General features: G+C 33.3%; 1 protein-coding gene across 4 annotated transcripts in view; it reads left to right on the forward strand.

Annotated features, from left to right (window-relative positions):
* PPP4R3B (protein phosphatase 4 regulatory subunit 3B) overlaps positions 1-22,217 on the forward strand; it is a 65,531-nt gene extending 43,314 nt beyond the window's left edge. The window contains exons 9-18 of one of the 4 annotated variants that reach the window (XM_044918996.1): positions 1,137-1,239; positions 2,368-2,391; positions 2,504-2,550; positions 3,543-3,603; positions 5,172-5,330; positions 8,614-8,783; positions 11,123-11,262; positions 11,655-11,839; positions 13,267-13,460; positions 19,619-22,170. In XM_044918996.1, coding sequence (XP_044774931.1) covers positions 1,137-1,239; positions 2,368-2,391; positions 2,504-2,550; positions 3,543-3,603; positions 5,172-5,330; positions 8,614-8,783; positions 11,123-11,262; positions 11,655-11,839; positions 13,267-13,460; positions 19,619-19,714 — 1,179 coding nt within the window. In that variant the 3' untranslated portion in view covers positions 19,715-22,170. Of the gene's footprint in view, positions 1-1,136; positions 1,240-2,367; positions 2,392-2,503; positions 2,551-3,542; positions 3,604-5,171; positions 5,331-8,613; positions 8,784-11,122; positions 11,263-11,654; positions 11,840-13,266; positions 13,461-19,618 lie in introns of all 4 variants that reach the window. The other 3 variants (XM_021701294.2, XM_021701295.2, XM_044918997.1) reach the window with 3 other exon arrangements.
* The last annotated feature ends 825 nt before the right edge of the window (positions 22,218-23,042 follow it).

Below are 23,042 nucleotides of genomic sequence, written 5' to 3' on the forward strand. Positions count from 1 at the left end.
AGGGGGAGTGGGAGAGGGAGAAGCAGGCTTCCCACTGAGCAGGGAGCCCAATGCGGAGCTCGATCCCAGGACCCTGGGATCATGACCTGAGCTGAAGGCAGACACTTAATGACTGAGCCACCCAGGCGCCCCGTAAATTTGTACAATTTTTTAAAATAATAAATACTTGAGTATTTGTACACTTCGTATCCAAGTAGCTGTGGTGTTCCTGTAGCAGTTTATTTGTGGCAAAATACAAGATTGTAATCTGCGAAAATCTTAGTAAAAAGTGTTAGCATTTCTATTTATGGCCCTTGGCCTCATTCTGTTAACTTCTTAAAAATTAATACACAACAGGATGCATATATGTAACACTGCTGAAATGTAAACAGTAAAAATGGCTAAGATGGTAAATTTTATAAAGTTACATGTTCTTTAATCATAATGAAAAACATTAATACGTACTGAATGATCTCAACTGCATAGTAGGAGAAGTCATTCAGAAAGACTTATAGAAGTATTCCAAAATATTAATAATTGTTGTCTCAAAATGCTGGGATACTTTTTCTTTATAAACTCTCTCATATTTAAAGAAGAATATGTATGTTGTTTTTAAATCATTACTTGTTTTTTCGAGACCATTGTATAAAAAATAGTGGCCAAAAAAAGGGACTGTTTTCCAAATTTCCAAATAATAAATTTTTAAAATTTAAAAAATAGATCTAAATTCTATCCTGTTTCAGATGACTTGATAAATCATTTTGGTGTTTTTTCATATTTGACTATGCTATGAATGGAGTTTCAGATTTGAATATGTGTGGATATGAACTTTCAGATTTTCAGCAGTTAAGTTGCTCCTCTCACATTGCTTGATAGATTCTTCATTGCATTTCAGGTCACAAGCATATTAGAAAAAAAGTTCTTCTGAATAATTTTCTTCAGAAAAATGTTTTATACTTGTTTTCATTTTAATTTAGTAATATGAAATAGACTTGATTTTTCAGTTCTGCAGAAATACGATTAAGGTGAATATAACTAGTTTTTTGGTGCTTTCATGATATCTTGAAGTATCTGTTGTATATGACCTGCATTAATTCTTAAAGATATTTTATTAATTAAAAGATAATAAAATATTTTTTTAATTCTGTATGTTTCAGAAAACTGAAAAAAGTGAATTTCTAAATTTCTTCTACAACCATTGTATGCATGTTCTCACAGCACCGCTTTTGACCAATACTTCAGAAGACAAGTGTGAAAAGGGTAGGGTGTCTTACTTATCTGCTTATGATTTCCATTTTTAAAGAGTGAAATAAGTAGTATAATAGGCTCTCTACTCAGTGCTTTATTTGACAGGGAAATTACTACTGAAAAATTTAAACTGCGGTATAAAATCATGATTTCCCTTTTTTCAGAGGGACTGTGTTAGAGAATGATACAGAAAATGTAGCAAAAAGTATTACACCTTGAAGAAGAGAAATATAAACACTTTAACAGAAGGGGATTATTCTCAAAGCTGTTAATTACCAGAGGGGTATATTACCTACATTAGAAAATCCAAGGGAACCATCATTTTGGAGAATAATTTGGCAATATAGTACAAGCTCTTTAATTTCACAACATAAGGATCAGAAGTTGATGGGTTAATCAAAAAAGTTGGTTAAAACAGAGAACAGTTTAAAAAAATAAACTCTCTAAACATTCTAAATGCTGACTCATTTGCTGATATTTTTTATAAGGGCAAGCCTTTTTTTTTTTCTTTAATGTATTTTTTTATTGTATTTCCATGTCATCTTTCATGCATAAACTACAGTCATAATTCATCAGCTCCAGCTTCTGGTTTTACTGATTTTCTAGACTGTATTCAACTTAGCCATAGATAACTACATTTTTATGATATTTCATCAGTCTGTGATGTTTAAAGTATGTAATCATACTGCCAAAAATAATTAGTGTAAACAAAGGACTTTTTGTTAAGCATACAACTCAACTGGTGAAATGAGAAATGGGCAGGATGGGGGGATTTTATCTCTGAGAGTGTTGGTTAATCTGATGAGTCATTTTAAAAAGGAGTCAAAGAGAATGCTTACTAAACTAATTAAGTTGTAAAAATGGGCACACCTTACATAATACCATCAATTCAATTTCCGAGCATATCCTAGGGGACATTTATGCATATGCATGACAGGTACAAGAATGTATAAGAAAATAAAGAACACGTGATATATTCATACAATGGAATACTATATAGCAGTTAAAACAACTGAATTTTAATCTGTCAACTAACTAGTTCTTGAAAATATAAAGTTGGGTAAAAAAGCATTTGGCAGAATGTTTTCATACAGAATGGTTTCATTTGTATAAATTAAAATAAATGCATTTTTAATCTTTATTTTAAAATAAAACACTTTCAGCGTACAGAAATATTTAGATAATTGTATAACAGACACCCATATATTTCCTGTTGACTTTATCAAAACTAACTTGCCCTATCTTTTTTTCAAATATTTTTGAAAAGAAAATACAGATATTGTTAGTTTCCTGTGCACCACTTCACATTCTCACTTCACCCCCATCTCTCAAGGAATGCTGAATTTGAAGTTTATCACCCCATGTCTATTTATATTATTATGACAAGTGTAATGTATTATTTTTCATATTTCCAAGCTTGATATGAATTGATTTCTGTTGTACACATTATTCTGCATTTTTTTTTGCCCTTACTCAATGCGTTTTTAAAATCTATCCATATTGATACCTGGAGTTCTTATTTATTTTTAAATCTTGCATAATATTCTCTATGAGTATGTTATAATTTAGCCATCCTGCTTCTAATGTACATTTAAGTTTCTAGTTTTTGCTATTACACACAATGCTGCAATAGACATTTGTATTTTCCCCTATGCAAATGTGCTCTGAAATATGTGCCTAAAATTCAGAACTTACAATGTCCTACTTATTTTTTTAAAACTTCAAGGCATAAATTATCATTGTTAACATGTTATTCTGGAGTTTAAGAAATTCCTATATAGAGAGAGACATATCCTAATTGTTGGGGGATGACTAAGAAATAAAAGAAAATGTGCCTTCTCTGGTTGTAACCTCACTTTTTTATCACAATATTTATTGTCTTTTAACAATTCCTCATCTGCACCGAATTCTGTAAAGGACTGCAGATACAGGTATAATATTTGACTGAAACAACTATTTTTTTAATTGAAGTTTAGTTGACACACAATGCTAACTTCAGTGGACAGCATAGTAGTTCGACAAGTCTATACATTAAGCTCTGCTCACCACAAGTGTCGCTACCATCTGTCACCCTATAATGCTGTTACAGTACCACTGACTATATGCCCTATGCTGTACCTTTTATCCCTGTGACCATACATTCCATAACTGGAATCCTGTGTCTCCCTTCATCCATTTTGCTCATTCCTTCACCCCCCTCACAACTAATTCTTAACGGTTATTATGCAGGTAAAATGAGATTACGACCAAAGACATCCTTTGTATGTTGTAAAGGACTAGGAAAATGTTAAATAATTATTACTGAAGTAACTGACTTTAACTTTTTTTTATTAGATAATATAGTTGGATCTAACAAAAACAGCACGATTTGCCCTGGTAAGTATAAATTTTTATTTTATGAACTAATATAAACTGTAAGCTTTTTTTGCTCAGAGTATAATGCATTTATTTATACAAGGCTAGGAAAGGCATTTTTTTTTTTAAATTTACCTTTTTCCTCTGTTGTAAAGAAAAACATTTCATTTTCTCTAATATAAAAAATGGAAAACTGGTTGGAATTTTGTTTTTGTTTTTTACTGTAAATTTAGAGCTAGTTTTCTGATTTTTTTTTTGAAAAGACATCTGAAAGTTGAGGATTTTAGTTCATTATTTTTGAAACCTAGTAACTAAGGCCTTAGTGTTCGTGACAGCATTATGCTTAGGTATTATTTATGAATCTGAGTGTAAGCACTGTTGCTTCTACTTGGAACATGCATACCAGGTATGGGCCTGGGAATATAGAAAATATGCTCTGTGCACCTAGCATCCTGTCTTTTCTACCAGGTTCATCAATGGTCTAGGAGAGCCAGTTTCAAATGAGGAGACTGACATTCAGAGATTGGATTAGTTAGAGATATAATGATTAGTTTCATGTCCTAATTTGAGAAAGTGAAAACAAGACATTTAATTAAGACTGTAGATCATTGTTACAAAATCTTTTGTGAATAAAATTAGGGAACTGAGGGATTAAGAGAGTTTATTTTTTTTAATGGTGAGGGACTAGTTCAAATAAATACCAGAACTATATTTTGTATTTTTCATGGCTTTTCTGTTATCAAAAGAATGTTGATTTATTCCCGATAGCATCAGAGTTCCACAAAATAGTCGTGTGTGTAATCTTCTTGAAAAATAAAATAGTTGGACTAGATTTATTCTGTAAAGCTATGATTCCAAAATTTCCTCACAGTTTAATATTTCTTGCCTAAAACTTTTAATAGATGTCAGTAATTATTGACAGAAGCCCTTTGACATACATTGAATTTTGATGTTCAGGAACCAATTTGAAGTCATTTCATTAATGTATACACCAAGGCCTCTTGAGGGAAGAAAAGGTAGTTTATTTTAGTAGGCCTTTCATGGGTATTACACTTTGATGTTAAAAAGGTTATTGGTAAAAAATCTCAATGTAATATTTTTCACTTTATATTCAAATAGCCAAAAATGTCCTTTCCTTTAAAGATGTCTTTAAAGAAAGCATATTAATTTTTCTTGGGAAATTTTGTTGTACAATGTTAGGCAAAATGCTTGAGGTATTTACTGTTTACTGTGGACCCTTTAATAGGTTCATTGATATTAATAATGAAAGCAGCACATACTAAGGAAATATTACTAAGAAGATCTCAGTGCAATGAGGGTTTTCTTACCATGTTTGTAGATTTTTATTTAGGCTTTTTTCCCTCTTAACACTAATATTTTATACAAGAGCCTTAGAAAGTATCCATTTAATCAATAAAACTGAATAGTATTGCAGAGTCTACTAATGAAAAAGTAAAAATCTGTAGCTTTAATTGATATAAAATGAGGAAGAAATACAATTTTACTTTTGCTCTAAAATATGGGACATAAAATTTATTCTCTTTATTTAGGTGAATTACAATATTTTCATGTGATGACTTTTTTTGTAGATAATTATCAAACAGCACAGCTGCTTGCCTTAATTTTAGAACTACTCACATTTTGTGTGGAACATCACACATATCACATAAAAAACTATATTATGAACAAGGACTTGCTAAGAAGAGTCTTGGTCCTGATGAATTCAAAGCACACTTTCCTGGCCTTGTGTAAGTAACAATTTAAAAAGAACATTCTTGTAAAGTATTTTAAGGAACAGTCGATAGAGATAAAACCTGAAGTTACTCATGTGAATTGATTTATTTTTTAGCAGTATATATGCCATCAAAGAGATGATTATGAGAAGTACTAATCTTTTGTTTTCTTTTATTTAAAGGGCAAGAGGAATAGGTCATGGTGCTTCCCACCCACATATTACTCACATTTAGATTGAATTAGTTTAACTGTTGTGATAAAATACCACGTACGATGACGACATTTCACTAATAGAACAAGTCCTGCTGTCTTTCACATCTGCTTCATCAAACTGTCATTTATAGTGACTTTTTTTATACCTTTGAGATATGGGCCTTCAAACGTTTTTGTGTAATTTGGGTTATTTATTGAACTTGTAAAATAACTTATGAGTAGTCCCCCTCAGTATACCACTTGGACCAACAATGATCAAACTTAAATGCCAGTAGTTGCGTCAGTGTTGATTTTTGGCAAACTGTTAAGTTTCCTTTCCTCTTCATAATTTTACCTGCAAATAGAGATAAAGTAACTTCCTTCACCCTCCAAATAAAAAGAGCTTTGTGTGTTTTTTCTGAGCATAAAAATTACGGTTAAAATTGAAACATTTAACATATAGAGAAAAGATTAATCTCCCAACTCCTTCTTTTATTTTTAAGGCCTTAAAAGTAGCTACCATTAACTCCGTGCACAATTTTTCCTATTCCTTTTTCCACAGCTGTACAAATTTATATAAAAATTCACACACTTTACAGGGTTTTTTTTATTTTTATAAAAACAGGATCATATTAACATATTTCTCAGCTTTTTAGTATTACTACTCTAGGTGATCGAATATGGTCTCAACTAAATTTTTTTACTAAATGTAGCTGAGTCACACTTGATGGAGTGGCTCTTCCACAATTTATTCTGCTGTTCTGTAGTGCACAGATAATGGATTGTTCGGGTATTTTGCCCCTCCAAATAACACTGTAGTAAATAGTTTAGTATATAAATCTTTTAAGTGCTGGTTTCTTTATTTCCATAGTATGGATTCCCAATAATGATAATGCCAGGACAAAATGTTTATATAGTTTTAATGTATCCTTTTAAATTTGAGTTTCACATACAGCCTCCAGATTACTTTCCCAAAAGATTGAAGCACTTGACACTCTTGCAGCACTGTGTTACTGATTCCTAAAATGTTATGAAGAGGATGATGGAAAATGTGGTATTCCATTTATGTTTTAATTTACATTTTCCTTGGCAGTATATTTTCCTGTTTTAGGGCTTTTGAATTTTATCTGTTGTGAATTGCCTATTACCTTTTTCTTAGAGCTCTTTTTATATTAGAGATATTAATTTATCACATTTTTGGGAAAAAATGTCACAGTCTCATTTGTCTTTTGCATTTGCCTTTATAGTATTTTTTAAATATATAACAGTTTTAAGATTCTCTATGATGAAAAGTATGTCTCTTTTCCTTTTATGAGTTTTGGGGTTTTTGTCTTGCTTAGGAACATCTCCTATGTCCTAAGATTATACAAATAAAATACTCTCCTCAATTTACTTCTAATATTTTTATTATTTCATTTTTTACTTATATATGTAATACATTTGAAGTTTGTTTTTATATGTGATTTGGAGGGTCTTGCTTTGTTTTCTTCCAGATGGAGAGCAAGTTGTACCAATCCCCTTGTTAAATAAACTATATTTTTCTTACTGAATTAAAATTTCTCTGGTTATATAGTAAATTGACATATATATCTTGTGTCTTGTTTCTGAACTATTATTTCTATTTCTAATCTATTGTTTTATTAGATGAGATAAATAGGAAACTTTATTCTTAGGCCACTATAGCCTCTCTCTTGTAAAGTTTAATATCTGCTAAGTCCCTGCTCGCTTTTCCTTTTCATAATTTTCTTGGTTCTTGGACATTTATTCTTCTATAATAACTTAAAAACAATTTTATCCAGTTCATCATGACCAGACTATGTTAGATTTTTATATTAATTTTGGAAGGATTGATGTTCTCATGATAGGTATTCCTATCTGGCTTTCTGTAAATAGTTCTTTTGGATGACTGCAGAGTAGTCCTGTTTGTGTGGATATATCATAATTGAACAAATCTCTAGTATTTAAATGTTTACATTGCTTCAAGATTTCCATCATTTTAAGTAGTGCAGTTGTAACTATATCATATCATTCACCCATTCACCAGCAGTGTATTAGAGTACCTACTTGCGCACATACTCAGTCTTTTTAATCTTAAATAACTGTTTCTTGTCCTGCCACAAAAAGAGGTGATGTTGTAAGTCTAGCAGTTCTCTTCACACTTGTTTTTGGTTTTTTTCTTCACACTTGTTTAGTGTTACAGCTATCATACATTTATACCTTATGTGGCCTATTTCAGTTTTATTCTCAGATAATATTTGGAACCTCTTTTGACAGGCACAACTTCTTTTAATGACTTGCCTCTGAATAGCGGGTTGAAATGGGAGACATTTCTTTTCAGTATTTAAAATATGAAAAGCCACATTATACTGCTTGTTACTCTATTGTTCTTTTACAAATACAGTCTGATCTGCCACAGTTCATGTTTACCAAAGGCAAAAGAGCTCATAAGCAATTGGTAAAAAAGGACTAAGACGTATAGGGTTAAAATGTATATGTTATATAGGTAGTGTCGGTTCACAGATGATTTTTCCAAGGCAAAGAGACCTGAAATAGTGGGAGTGGAACTATAGCCTTGAAAAAGTAAAAGACCTTCAGCTCTCCTGTTAAGCTGGCAGCAGGAACCCCTTTGGCTTTATTTTCAGAAAATCAAAAAGAAGTACCTCCCTCCAGAGCTCTCCCCACAGAGAGGGGAGGCAGCCTTGGGCAGGTTGCAGCACTCCTGTGCCCACCTTCACGACAGACAGCCCTGCACTGGTTCTGAGTTGCCATCACCACGTCTGCATGTCTGCCTGCGCTGCTCTGAGTACTGCCAGCATTGGCACTCGCTGGTTTCTGTGGGGGGTTTTAATCTTTACACCATGGAGCTACCTGCCTGGGTACTTCATCTCCCAAGTACCAGTTATTGGGGGTTTTTTGCTAGCTCTGTCTACATGAGTTACACAAATTTGAGTGGTCTTTCCCTAACTCTGTTTTTCCTCAAAACCCAATTATTTTTAGTGCACAGTTTTTATTTTAGAATATATACATTGCTTTATGTAAAAATACCTGTATAATAATTGTTATTAATGAGATTATTGATTTGTTCCCTGTATTATTTTTAATTAGGTGCTCTTCGTTTTATGAGGCGGATAATTGGCCTTAAAGATGAATTTTATAATCGTTACATTACGAAGGGAAATCTTTTTGAGCCAGTTATAAATGCTCTTCTGGATAATGGAACTCGGTACAATCTGTTGAATTCAGCTGTTATTGAGTTATTTGAATTTATAAGAGTGGTAAGTTTATGCTAAAGGATTCTTAGTAAAATAAAATAATTATATGTTTAGTGATGTTAATATTTTAAATTGTGAAATTTAGCATAGTGTTTTAACCCATGTTTACTCTATATTATTCTCAGTTCCATTTTTATTGGCCAGATGTTTCAGGATTGTATTTGGCATATGTAGACATTTTGGTCAAGTATATGCCATTCTTGAGATATCTATGATCTTTGTAGGGGTAGTGATAAGTAGGAAGGTTGAAAATAATTACTTTGGTAAACTGAATAGAAGATGTATAAAAGGTAGGCTATTATCATGGAATTTTAAGTTGAAGAGACCAGGAAATTAGGCGGACCACTCCAGCTGCCTTATTTTATAGATGAGGGGCTTCAGACACCCAAAGTAAGTGATTTATTCTAGAGCGTCCATTTGGTTAGGAGCACAGTCAGAGCTTGAAGATAGGTCGTAGCTCAGTTTTGGGCAACAGAAGATCTGTCATAAAAAGATCTGGAGAGGGCGCCTGGGTGGCTCGGTTGGGCGACTGCCTTCAGCTCAGGTCATGATCCTGGAGTCCCGGGATCGAGTTCCACATCGGGCTCCCTGCTCAGCAGGGGGTCTGCTTCTCCCTCTGATCCTTTTCCCTCTCGTGCTCTCTGTCTCTCATTCTCTCTCAAATAAATAAATTTAAAAAAAAATCTTTAAAAAAAATAAAGATCTGGAGAGAACTCTATGTGAACAACACGGTTAAGATAGGTAACTGCAGAACCAGTACAATAAATTTACCCTCTCCCACACACTAAAATCATTCCACCAGGGGAAATGGCTACATGGTTAGAATTTGAAAAAAAGGAGAGTAAAGCTAGAAATTCATTCTCTGGTTTTGGCTGTTAAAAATCAGATTTCTGCTCATGACATGCTGTTCTCATGTAAAGATTATTTGGCTGACTGGATTACTTTTCTAGTAGTACTCACTTGGCAAGAGTATGGCTTTCAAAAGGATGAAAAGAATAGAAGTATTGTCTTTAGCCTTAGAAAAGAGGGAACATAGTTAACTACCTTACCAGGTATCTGAACCCTGTTTCACAATGCAGTGTTCTAATGAACCAGAGATTGACTTTTCTGTTTTTTTTTCCTTAAAATTTTTGGTGAGAAACTGATAAAATGAGTTGTAGGGTTCATAACCCCATTCCTATGATTGAATTTGTTTTTCAGAAAATAATTTTGAGTGGTCGATAAATGTACATTGAATCCCAAAACTTAACTCATCTTTTTTTTTTTCTTTTTTTTAAGATTTATTTATTTGAGAGAGGGAATACAAGTGGGGGCAGGGGCAGAGCAAGAGAATCTCAAGCAGACTCCCTGCTGTTGATCTCAGGACCCCAAGATCATGACCTGAGCCAAAACCAAGAGTCACCCAGGCGCTCCAAAACTTAACTCATCTATTTGTTCAGTATACAGCACAGAACCGTTTTACCTGGGTTTCTAATGTTTCTTCTTTGCATATTATTTAATTGAGATTTCCAGAGAAACTAGTTTAAAGACTTAAAATCCTCAAAAGAAGCAGATTATGGTGTATCTTTTAAAGAAGTGGCATGTATATTTCTTATTAATATTAAATTCCTGAATCACAACTTCAGTTATTATTAATAATGAGCGTACTTCGCACCCAAGCGTTTGCAATGATTATTTAGAATGGTTCATTTAGAATTTAAAAGAATTTAGAAGTTACTACTGTCAGTTTGTTTCACAAAAATTATACCATTGGAAGACTGGAAATAGGTGGAATTCAAGTTAATAGTTTATCAGATCTGTATATGTAATATAGTCAATGGAGTCTGTGTTTATTATTTAGGTAAGGCTTATCCCATTTTGATACCAGTTAAATAAGGAGTCATTAAGTAGCACCTAATATTTGTTAAAAATGTAATTTCAACATCTATCTGCCTTCTAACTAGCTCTGTGCTCTTCATCAGGTCATCCAACCTCTCAGATCTTCAATATTCCTTTTCTGTAAAATGGGGGTAATAAAACCTATTTCATAGACTTGTTAGGAGGATCAAGTGAAACTATATGTCAAAGCGCTTTTTAAATTGTAAAGTGCTATGTAGATGCAAAAAATAAACAGAAGACATAAACTAAATCTAGTTACTTTCAAATGTTTTGTAGCCCCCCAAAAGGGCTCCTTTTTTATTCCAAGTTTTCTCTGGAGGCCTGGCTCATGTGTAAAGAAACTAGGACATTTATTTTTGTAATGTGATTTTGAAAAACCTTTTTTGATCAGCTTTGGAACTATAAAAAAGTTCTTCTAACAGTCATTGAATTATATTTGAATTGTAAATTTTGTCCTTAAACAGGAAGATATCAAGTCTCTTACTGCACATATAGTTGAAAACTTTTATAAAGCACTTGAATCAATTGAATATGTTCAGACATTCAAAGGATTGAAGACTAAATATGAGCAAGAAAAAGACAGACAAAATCAGAAACTGAACAGGTATTGTTTAAATATATTGCATTTATAATCTATAAAATTACATCCAAAATTTTTTGTTTGGATCTGACATATGAAATTTACCCAGGAGTATTCTGGGTACCATCATTAGAGTACAGGGTTGTATAGAAGGGTAGGTTTTTTTCCCTACCCAGAATCTTTTATGTGAAAAATGACTGCTCCATATCATAACTCAAGATAAATTTTTAGTTTAATTTGCAATATTTTGGAGTGTTCTCTGGTTACATCTTGTATCACTGTTGAGGTGATTATGATGTAAATTATACGTAGTTAAAATTACTTTAGCTCCTCTTGGTTATACATATTTATTCTCAAATTTAACCTGGTCACAAACTTTAAATCATTACTCAGTGTTTGTGATATGTTTCTTACAGTGTACCATCTATATTGCGTAGTAACAGATTTCGCAGAGATGCAAAAGCCTTGGAGGAGGATGAAGAAATGTGGTTTAATGAAGATGAAGAGGAGGAAGGAAAAGCAGTTGTGGCACCAGTAGAAAAATCTAAGCCAGAAGATGATTTTCCAGATACTTACGAAAAATTTATGGAGAATAAAAAAGGTATTAAAATTTTGAATTTTTTAATAATGTATCATTTATTAGGTACAGAAATTATCAGTTGCTTGTGAAGGTTTGGTCATAGTATATAAAGCATGAAAGACATGAATTTTATAGTGAATCAGGACCTTTTAAAATTTCCACATCTTTTTCCAAACCTGGGAGTTATTTTCGTGTTTAAACTGTTTTTCTTGAAACTTGCCATTTTGTGATGCTCTTCATTTGCTGTTTAGAATTACACTGTCTACTCATACATTGCCTTTTATGAACAGTCTTGGATTTATTTCTGTACTGAAATCTCCAATAATACTAGAGACCATATAGATCCATAGAAACTTTCCAGAGCACTCTGCCTTTTATAGCTGTGAGGAAACTAAGCTCAAAGAAGTACCCCTGCTCTTTGAAATTTTAAAATCATTATAAAAATTTCATAAAGATACACTATCAAGCGAAGTAACATTTCCCATCTTTCAAATATGTTTAACTTGTTTAAAAACTGAGATCTTATTTTTCAAAAGAATTAATCACTTTAATTCTATGGCCTGAAAAACCACCATTATTGGAGTACTGTCCTGCATATATCATATAAATGTTTACCAAAAATTTACATTTTGAAAGGCAAAAGCATTTCCTGAAAGGCAAAAGCATTTGTGATTTTGAATGAGATTTTCTAAAAGTATTTCTCCTTAGGTAGTGTTTCATTGATTTATTACATTTTTCCTGCAACTTTTGTTCCTAGCCTCACTCATTATGTACTTGTTAATGCTTGAAGTTTTATTTACTTCAGCCTGGCAGAGCAAATAGCCCATCAAAATGTCCTCTAAGGAATAGGTAACTTTTGGTAGCCTAATTCTTCTACCTTTATTCATTACAGGCACTGCCCTGTGAAAAGGGGCAGTGAGGCCATACTTGAAGTACTGCATCCACTTAAGAATCATATACAAAAAAGTAGCAACCAGATATGAAAGGATAGTAGGTACCTAAGTCATAAGAGAAACAGATAAAGGAACCTGGAATATTCAGGAAGTAAGAGACTGATAGACATGATCATGTCATTGTCTTTAGGCATTTGAAATACTAACTTATGGGAGAGATTATCAGGTCTATCAAGGACTATAGAAGTATAGGTTCAGTTCAGTGAAGGGAAGCTGCAGAGGGACAATGGAAGAGTCAGACAGGTAATGAATCCTTGACACGCCCTAGGTAACAACAGTGTAGAATTCTAGTGTAGGATGACTGATTTTGGTATATGATTCTTAAGGTCTTTTCTAATCCTGAGGTGTCTAAGATTCCAGCTAATTAAAGACTTAACCACTGTACACATCATGCTCTACTCTTAGCTCTTACGAAGCAAAGGCAGTGTTATTTTCACTTGCTTTGCTTTTAGGAATATTTACTGAACAAGATTAAAAATTTTACTTTCACTTTAGCAAAAGAAAGTGAAGACAAGGAAAACCTTCCCAAAAGGACATCATCTAGTGGCTTCAAATTTACCTTCTCCCACTCTGCCAGTGCTGCTAATGGAACAAACAGTAAATCTGTAGTGGCTCAGACACCACCAGCAAGTTCTAATGGATCCTCTTCCAAAACTACAAACTTGGCCACATCAGTAGCAGCCACCAAGGTATGTGACATTATTCTATACACGAACTTTGCTTTTTCCATCTTTAAAATTATTTCATGTTTACTAAAGAAAATTTGGATAATAATTTCAAAGAAGAAAGTTGTACACAATGTCATCAGAGAACATGACTGCTAATAACCTTTGATTGATTCTTTAGGTGTATGGGTTTATCTGACATGTAATTGAGGTCTTTGTATAAACACAGTTTTGTATCCTGCTTTTATTTGTTAAAAAGAATTTTTCTGTGTTACTAAAACACTGTTGATGACTACAGAATTTCATTTTATTTAGCTGTATCATAGTATTTGTAAGTAACCTACCCAGTAATATTTTGGAGCACATACGTTGATTCCAATGTTTCATTGATAGTAGGACTACTGGTGGTGTTGCATTTTAAGTTACCTTTTTGAATTGATGAGTAGAAGAATATTTTCATACATATTGTCAAATACCTCCAGGAAGTTTCTACCAGTTTACATTACCATAAGCATTGTATGAGTGTGCTTGGCTCACTGCAGCTTTGCCAGTGTTGTTATAATTATTTTTAATCCTTGCCCATTAAGTAGTGGAGACAGTATAGATCTCATTCCCAGTTGTGTGTCCTTTGTTAGTAGCAAGGTTGAATATTAGCCTTTTGAATTTGTATTCAATAATTCTTCTGCAAGTTGTCTTTTCATAGTCTTGCCTTTTTAAAATTGGGTTACATTTTTCTTAGTATGAATGAATCTTTAGTTATAAGGATATTAGCCTTTGGTCATTTGCATAGCAAATGTATTTTCCATTTGGTTACTTTTTTATATAAACAAGTTTAAATTTTATTTTTTTTTAAAGATTTTGAGAGAGAACATGAGCAGGTGGGGGGAGGTGCAGAGGAAGAGGGAGAAGCTCCCCACTGAGCAGGGAGCCCAACACAGGGCTTCATCCCAGGACTCTGGGATCATGACCTAAGCCAAAGGCAGACACTTAACTGACTGAGCCACCCAGGCACCCCTAAACAAGTTTAAATTTTATATAAAACTTTTTTCTTTCATTTATATTGTTATTATATGTAACCATCCTTTTCCCCAAAAAGGAGTGGCTTAAAATAAAAAGGCATAAATCTAAGACAACTGTTAATGTAAGGGTAGAAGGACAAGAGGACAAATGCCATAGTAGTAGAAAACCTAATCTGAAGGGATGCTTCTTGGTTTGAACACATAATACAATTGGAGTTTATTGTTTTACAAAAATGTAGTCTTTATTCAGTATTGTATTGAGGTAGGCTCTTGACTAAAGATCACAGAAGTAGCATTTTCAGTGAGATTCTACTGCTTTTGAAACTTTTTTAATTAGAAATTTTAAAATTAATTTTCACTTCTTGATAGGAGAATTTGGTATAATATTTGTGGCACTCTATTAAGAATATTTGCTGTGAAGTTAAATTGTTCAGGTTCAGATCTTGGCTCTGCCTCTTCCTAGGCTATTTGACTTTGAGTAAGTTATTGTATCTCTCAGGACCTTATTTTTTTCATTTTAAATAAGGATAAAATAGCACCTACTCTATAGGCTTATAAATATTAAATCATGTAATAAATGTAAAGAACTTAGAACACTATTTGCACCTTCTCAATATATACTAGCTTTTCTTTTTTTAAAGCAATACATGCGCTTACTTTCAAGTGAAAATAGTATTAAAATGTTGAGAAAAATCAGTCCTTTTTTCTTCTCCACAGAGATAGTTAGAACTCTTCTTGTACCTGTTTCTTCCGTTTCTAAATAATATGTTAATACTTCATATTGTTCTATCAAGTTTAGACCTAATTTATTCTTGTTATGGTAGATAAGAATTTAACATGTGAACACTCCTTACCACATCCTCACCCTTACTTCTCTATGTATCACAATTTTTGTTTAAAATAACCTTTGATAATTTTATAGCTATAGTGACAATATAAATATTCTTTATTCACAACTTTTTTCTTGGTCTTTTTTTCTATACTATATGTTTCTTAATAACTTTTCTCTTTTTAGAGTAAATAATTGCCACCATTTTTTCATTTGTTGCAATAGTTAGGTGCCTTTCACTAATTCTTGCAGTGCCATTCAGCTTAGTTTCCACATTCTCTTGACGTCTCCAGTCTGGTTCCGACCTAGATCCGTTGCTCTCTAGACTTGCTGCACAGCTCTTGGCTTGAGGTTGCCGAGGCCATTATCCTAATACTTCTTTTGCCTCTCTTTTTCTTGTATTGCTTCTGGGTCTTATGTCTCTATACTCTTTCTTGATTTTCCCTCCCATTTTGGTGCACATCCTCTAATAATTGTTTTCTGAGAAAAGAATCCCAGGAGAGGTAAAATTTGAGCCCCTGCCTCTATGAAACTGTGTTGATTCCATCCTACTTGACTGCCAGTTTAACTGAATGTAGAACCAAATCGGAAATCATTTTCTTTTAAAACTTAACTTTTAAAAGTTATTGTTGCCAAGAAATCCAAAGACATTCTTATCTGATTCTTTGTGTGTGCATTTTTATTTTCTTGGGAGCAGCTGAACAGTCATGTCCTTCAGTTTGGAAACATTTTATATTATTTTGCTGTAACTTATTGTTCAGATGTTGGGCCCTCTGTATTGATCTTATAATTTTCCTAATTTTTCTCTCCTGTTACTCTTCTTTTTTTTACTCTTCTTGTTCTATTTTCTGGGTTATTTCTTATAGTTTTTAATTCATTATCCTTTCAGATAATTTTTTACTTAGGACAACAAAAGCAGGTTCAAGCACTAACACATTTTTCACCTTTCTTGACACTAACAGCAGATTACTGAATACACTTGTACTACATCTTTTTGCGGGGACAAGGAGAAAACAGTGATTGCTCTTGGAAAATAAATTGCTCATCACTCTAGATTATGACAAAAGTTTGAAATTTACTATCTGTTGAGTGCCACAGTCCAATTAATTGGTTCTTAAACAGATCAGGTGTGAACTTGTCTGTTTTCCTTGGCAAGGCTTCTAAAGCTCTAATATGCTTTTAAAAATTGCATTCTTGGCAAACTTGGTAGTTTTTCAAGGCTGGTGAGACATTAGCTACTAATGAAATTACAAAGATTTTTTTTTTTTTAACTTATAGAGCTATAAAAACCACATTTTCCTTAACAGAAGTATACTTACCCAAAAAAGGAAAGAAAAATACTTACAAAATCATAATCAGAAACCATTAGTGGGTGCTAAAACAAGCACTTCTTTTGCCACAGATTAACAGAAGAGAACACTGAATCTTGCTTTTTCAGTTAACAAACTTATCTGGGTGAGCTTTCCATATTAGAACATAAAAGAACTTCTCCATAGGATTCCAAAGTATGATACACTTTAATTTATAACTAACACTCTTGATGCATTTTAATGTTGTTTCCAGCTTTGTGTAGTTAAAGCAATTGTATGTGACTTTCTACACAAAATATTTCATATACATGTGTATTTCTATATAGAATATGCATTTACAGTTTTGATTAGTTATTGAATTTACTCAGCAAAATGGAAATATGTGGATAGTTCCTTAACATGGTATATATGGCCAGTACCCAAAGCTAGCTTAATACTTATGGACATATTAGAAGCATTCCCACGAAAGTTGGGAACAAGGTAGGATACCACTATGATTGCTATTATTTAACCATTGTTCTGGGGTCATAGCCAATGTCGTTAGGTGAGATAAAGAAATTAAAGCTATAAAAATAAGATATAGGGCGCCTGGGTGGCTCAGTTGGTTAAGCGACTGCCTTCGGCTCAGGTCATGATCCTGGAGTCCCGGGATCGAGTCCCGCATCGGGCTCCCTGCTCAGCAGGGAGTCTGCTTCTCCCTCTGCCCCTCCTCCCTCTCATGCTCTATCTCATTCTCTCTCTAAAATAAATAAATAAAATCTTTAAAAAAAAAATAAAAAAAAAAAGATATAAAAACCATCACTTGCTGATGATTTTTAAAAGTTTTATTAATCATGTTTATGGAAGATCTGTCCTTTTTTTTTTTTTCATGATTTTATTTATTTATTTGAGAGAGAACAAGCAGGGGTGGAAGGGTAGAGAGAGAAGCAGACTCCTCACCGAGCAGGGAACCCAACGCAGGACTCGATCCCAGGACCCTGGGATCATGACCTGAGCCGAAGGCAGATGCTTAACTGACTGAGCCATGCAGGCGCCTCTGTCCTTTATTTTTTGAGTAGAGGATAATTCTTGAATTCTCTCTTCTTACATTTTTTTAATATGATTAATTATATTAATAGTCTCCTAACATAATTTGTTCATTGGTTTGTTTGATTCAGAAAAAATGTCATTGTGTATTCATAGGTGTTTGTTATTGTTATCATTCGTTTTCATCCCTTCCTTCGTATTGGAAACTTTTCTCAAGGGTAATTGGCATAAGTGGTCTAATTGCAATCTGATATTTATTTTAAAACAAGTATGTTTATGTTTGTATATTAAGTCTTGAATCTGTCAGATTCTTTACGGAGTGCATCTCTGGATTACAGGCCTTTTCAAATATTTCACATTTTATATTTTTATTTTCAATAAAAATGATTGTTTTAACATATAGTTTATGGCATATATGTATAGATAATAGAGATAAAATTGATAATAAATTATGTAGCTGTGTGTTTCAGATAGAATATTTATTAATCTTAAGTAAAAAGGCATTTGAAATGTTACCGATTGGAAACTGAAATGTTTGTACATTATGATATATAATTTGTAATCCTAAACATGATTAAAACTTTCCTTGATAATTTGTCATCTTTGTGAATATCAGACTGGTGCCTTTTTAGAAGGTAATTACATCTTCTATCTCTTCCCATCTAACTTGTTTGGCTTAGAAACCAAATGAATAAGGATGATATCGTAGTAGCAGTTAATAGCAATTATTGAACACTAACTACATACCAAGGACTGTGCCAGGTGCTTTTTATGTTTTCTTTTCATTTTATTTTCAAAATAGTTCACTGAGATCTAAGTACTATTATACTAATTTTAAGATAAGGAAAATGAGGCATAGAGATACTAAATCACTAGCCCACAGTCATACACTTAAAAAATTGTGGCATTGCAATTTGAAGTTAGGCAGACTACAATCAATACATTCTTACCAATTTAGCCATACTGCCTCTTACCAAACTTAAGATTTGTGTGTTATTAAGCTGAGAAAGCAGGATTCTCACATAAGTATATGTGGTATAAATAAGTTTGATTTAATTCCCAGACTTTCTGATAATGGTTTCTAGTTGCTCAGTGGCCTTTGTTGATATTACAGTGGTTCAGTTATATATTGGCCAATGTTACTGCCAGATGTCTGGATTCTTTAGATATGAAGCTACTTAACTTTGAAATATGAGTTATTTCAGTTGTATTTGTTTTTCCCCTTGAGGTCTGAAGGGTTTGAACTAAATCCAGTGTTTACAGTAGCGCTCTTAACCTGTGGGGTCATATGTATAAACTTATGACTTATGGGATGGATTCAAAATGAGTGCAAACCTGAGGACATTTAATTTCCTGGGTAGTATCCAGAGCCTTAATAGGTTTTTAAAGGGGTCCATGACTCATAAAGGGCCGAACACCTGAATTACCTCATCCTTAACTTTTCTTTTAGTTAGAGAGGTAGCCCTAAATTTTTTAGTTGTTAGTTTTAGGAAGTATTTCATTTGTTTATTATTATCAAAAGCATAATGAAAACAATGGTATGCACTTAGTAATGAAATACATACATGAAGTATGGAGACAAAAGGAGGCTTCTTGTCGCTGACTGACTACTCTTTCTAGTTTAAACATAGAGAAATGAACTAGTTCATTTCCACAGTCCTTCCAGCTCCCCGTGTCATGATGATTTTTGAGTCCTGCTGTTTGGAGATACATTTTTCCACAATGAAATTTTGCTGAATTGAATTAAATTGTGAGGTATTGTTAAAAATCCAAGAGCTAAATAGAAAAGTTGAAGGTAACTTAGAGTGCCACCAATGGTACCAAGTGTTCATAATTTTCAAGCAGTTCCTTTATCAAATTCAAATGTATCTGAGATAAATATGATTAGATAGTTTAGAAAAGTTATTTGTGATGTCTTTAAAAGTGACTATTGATACTAGTAAGTTTTTTTTCCCCTGAAGTTACATATGTTAAAAAATTCTTATTCTTCTTCAATAGGGAAGTTTGGTGGGTTTAGTGGATTATCCAGATGATGAAGAGGAAGACGAAGAAGAAGAAACAGCTCCCAGGAAAAGACCTCGTCTTGGCTCATAAAATATTTAGTGAGGACCCTCAACGCGTGGTCTTACTAAAATGCTGCAGCTGTTCAATGAGCTGAAAATCTGAATCAGAAAGCTTTCTCACTTGAACTTATAAATATACAAGGAGTAGCAAAAGATACTCAGTATATCAGCTAGGAGAGTTTAGTTCTGTAAAAAACCAGGCTTCCCAGGAACTTGACTGCTTGCTAGTAATTAAGGGGTTTGCCTTTCAGGCTGTCAAAAAAAAAAAAAAAAAAAAAAAGTTAGTAACCAGAACCTGGGAGATAGCTTCTTCATGAGGAGACTCTCAGGTTTGGGGATGGCTTGGGGGAGGGAACAAGGTTGATAAAACAATATTAAATGCAGGGTTGCTCCAGGGGGGTATCTGATCTAGAAACAATTACAAAACTTTAGTTACAAACCCAATAACATTACTTGTATAATGGTGCTGGCCATGTTGTTCTTTTAATCAGTTGCCTCTTTTTAAAAAAATTTTTTATGAAAACCAAATTTACCTATCGTAAAAATGAAGTTATGCTTTTGGGACCATTTTTTGAAGATTTAACAGAAATTCAGCCTAATAGGTAGTTAGAGGGAAGTACACTCTGTGTTACAGTACATGTTGAGTTTTCTACACCAGAAATTTTCAGTATGTATTTTGATGAAAACAAACAAGCTGGATTCAAAATGGACAGTCTTGTTAATATAACTTTACAGCACTCTTAGAGATAACTGATGCCAAGAATCAGTACATTAGTATTTTGAAATGATTTTCTCTAGAAACTTGGGAGTGGATTGAACAGAATGTTTCCAAGTGTCTCCCAGTAGTACGTACAATCTTTTATGCAAGATACTTTGAAGTCACTTTCTGCTTTGTTCATAAAGTTGTCTCTCTCTCTAGAGCTGCAAGCAAGTTTTAAAGTATAATTTATAAAGACTCACATACAAAGACTAGTGCTGAATTAAGTGGCATTTAATATCTAGAGGCCATTTTGATCCAAGAAGTTACTTCAGTATCAAAGTCAGTATGCAGCACATGAAGTTTTCCCATAAACAAACAAGGGTGTAATATGAAAGCTGCTTTTTTTAAAGAGTAAAAGCACATTCCATGTACGTAAATGAATTTAAAATAAGTTGAGGCAAACAGTTAAGAGGTTTTATTTTTAGAACAGCAAGTTAACTGTAAATATTTTTAATGTTTGTTTGCTCATCTATGATCTGAGATCATGCTGAAGTGAGAAAAACATCCTCCAAACTACAATTTAATGCATTGGGAAAAAAAAAAAACTAAAAAACAGGAATCCCAGCTACAGTCTTCAGATCACCCTTGTAATGTGTTATGGGTCCATTTTTCCTGGAATAGCTTAAACTGAAGCAGTTTCCCCTGTTTTGGAGATTTTGTAGTTAATTTTAATTTTGGCTATTGTTTGGAAAAGATGGGCTGTCTGTGTAGATATGAAGTATAGTTTTTCCATAAAACAGATGTTTATTTTGTATTAAAAATACCACTGTACTTGTTTTACACCATTTGTATACATGTGGTGATATTAATGCTGAACTGTAAAATTCAGGAATTAAAATGTGACCCTGTAATTCTATGATTGTTGCTTTTGTTTGGTTTGTTGTAAATATAAGTTATCTCCATTTTGAGATTTGTTCCATTTTATAGTATCTTTTAAAAGCCAATAAATTATCCATAGATATTTATTATAAACCACTAAGTCCTACACCAGTCTGAATGAAGTAATAATAAGCAAACGAAGGTTGACTGCACTTTAAGAATTATTGATTGTACTTACAGAAGGTGTGCCTTGGGCAAATGAAGTCTCAACACCAAAACATCACAGCATGGGGCTAGTCTCACCTCTTTGATTAAAAGTACATATAATGAAAAAGACCTCCCACTTTATAAGGCAAGTGCCTCAGGATACCCTAATTTAAACCAAGATCAGTAAAGTTACCATCTGAATACAGTTTTTTTCAAGCAAGTCTGTGAAGCCCCTTTCACTCTTCTTAGCTCTTAATTTCTTCTTGTCATCTAAGAAGCCCAGGCCTAAAGCATTTCCCTATTTACTCTTGACTCTTCCTGATTAAGTAATTTTAAAGTTCCAGTAGGAAGTATTATCTTTATACCTTATGAAGAGTTTAATTTTCCTTTCTGAAGAATTGCCAGGAGTCAAACATTTAAATCATCATCATCTAGGAACCTTTCTTACCGCAGAAATGTGTTTTGTTGACTTACAGGATAACAGTTTTCATGGTACATATGCTCACCCACAATGATATAAAAACAGGGCTTAAAATATCCCTTGAAAGAATAACTATTAAGTTTCCACATGTTAGCTGCTGTCTTAATGACTACCCTCAGGCAGATCAGGATTTTTATATCTCTATCATCACTCAGTGAACCAAGCCAGAGCCCACATTTGTATGCCTGAGGTTCTCTTAAAATTATATCTGTAAACATGTATCCACTATAAAAACTATTTTTAATAAAAAGTTACATGAAACAGATTTCTGTGTTTTAATCACTAGTTTTTCCTCTTGTCCATCTAAGTGATGAAAATGTAACAAATGTAAAGTAATGATGGTTTTTCTCTGCAGGTTGAAGACTGGAGCTAAACAAATTTTGGTATCCCTTTTTTAAAAGTTTGTAACTGTAGATTTAGAGAGATAAAATGGAATTATAAATTAAACCTCAGGAGCAACCTATAACTAGAAAAGGGGTGCTTGCTGGAAGACACAATACAGGAAGTTTTCTGAAAGAAGGGTCTCCTACTATTCTGGTTCTGGACATGGGATCTTTTCTCCTGATCTGTAAGCAAACAACCACAGAAAACCATCCAGGACCATTTCACATAAAAAAGGCCTACACCCATGGCTGCATTCCCCTCAGGAGTTGACTGTTCCCTTTATCTTTTTTAATGGTAGCCTTTCTAGAAAGAGTAATTGAGTATTTTTAACATCCCTCATCCATTTTCCAACTGCTGTTTGCTTCTGCCCAGGGATAACGTCTTCTGGTTGGATTTCCTTATACTTGGTATACCCACAACAACTCTAACTCACCCCATCTCCATATAGCAGCCACACATTTTTTTTTTAGCTGAACGTTTTGATAATGTAACTTCCCTGCTTTAAAACTTTGCAGTGAGTTCCTACTGCCATAATAAAATTTAAAATCCTCACATTTCCTACAGGGCCCTGCAAATCAGTACCCCGCCTATCTCCAATTTCATAGCCAGCCTTCTGCCCTGATTCTGTGTATACACACCATACTGCCCACTCCTCACTAGCTGCCTTTCCTGTGGTAGGACCTGAGTTGGTCCTTCCCATTTCTCCCT

The sequence above is a fragment of the Neomonachus schauinslandi genome, chromosome 10 (genome assembly GCF_002201575.2).
Source record: "Neomonachus schauinslandi chromosome 10, ASM220157v2, whole genome shotgun sequence".
Lineage (NCBI taxonomy): Eukaryota > Metazoa > Chordata > Mammalia > Carnivora > Phocidae > Neomonachus > Neomonachus schauinslandi.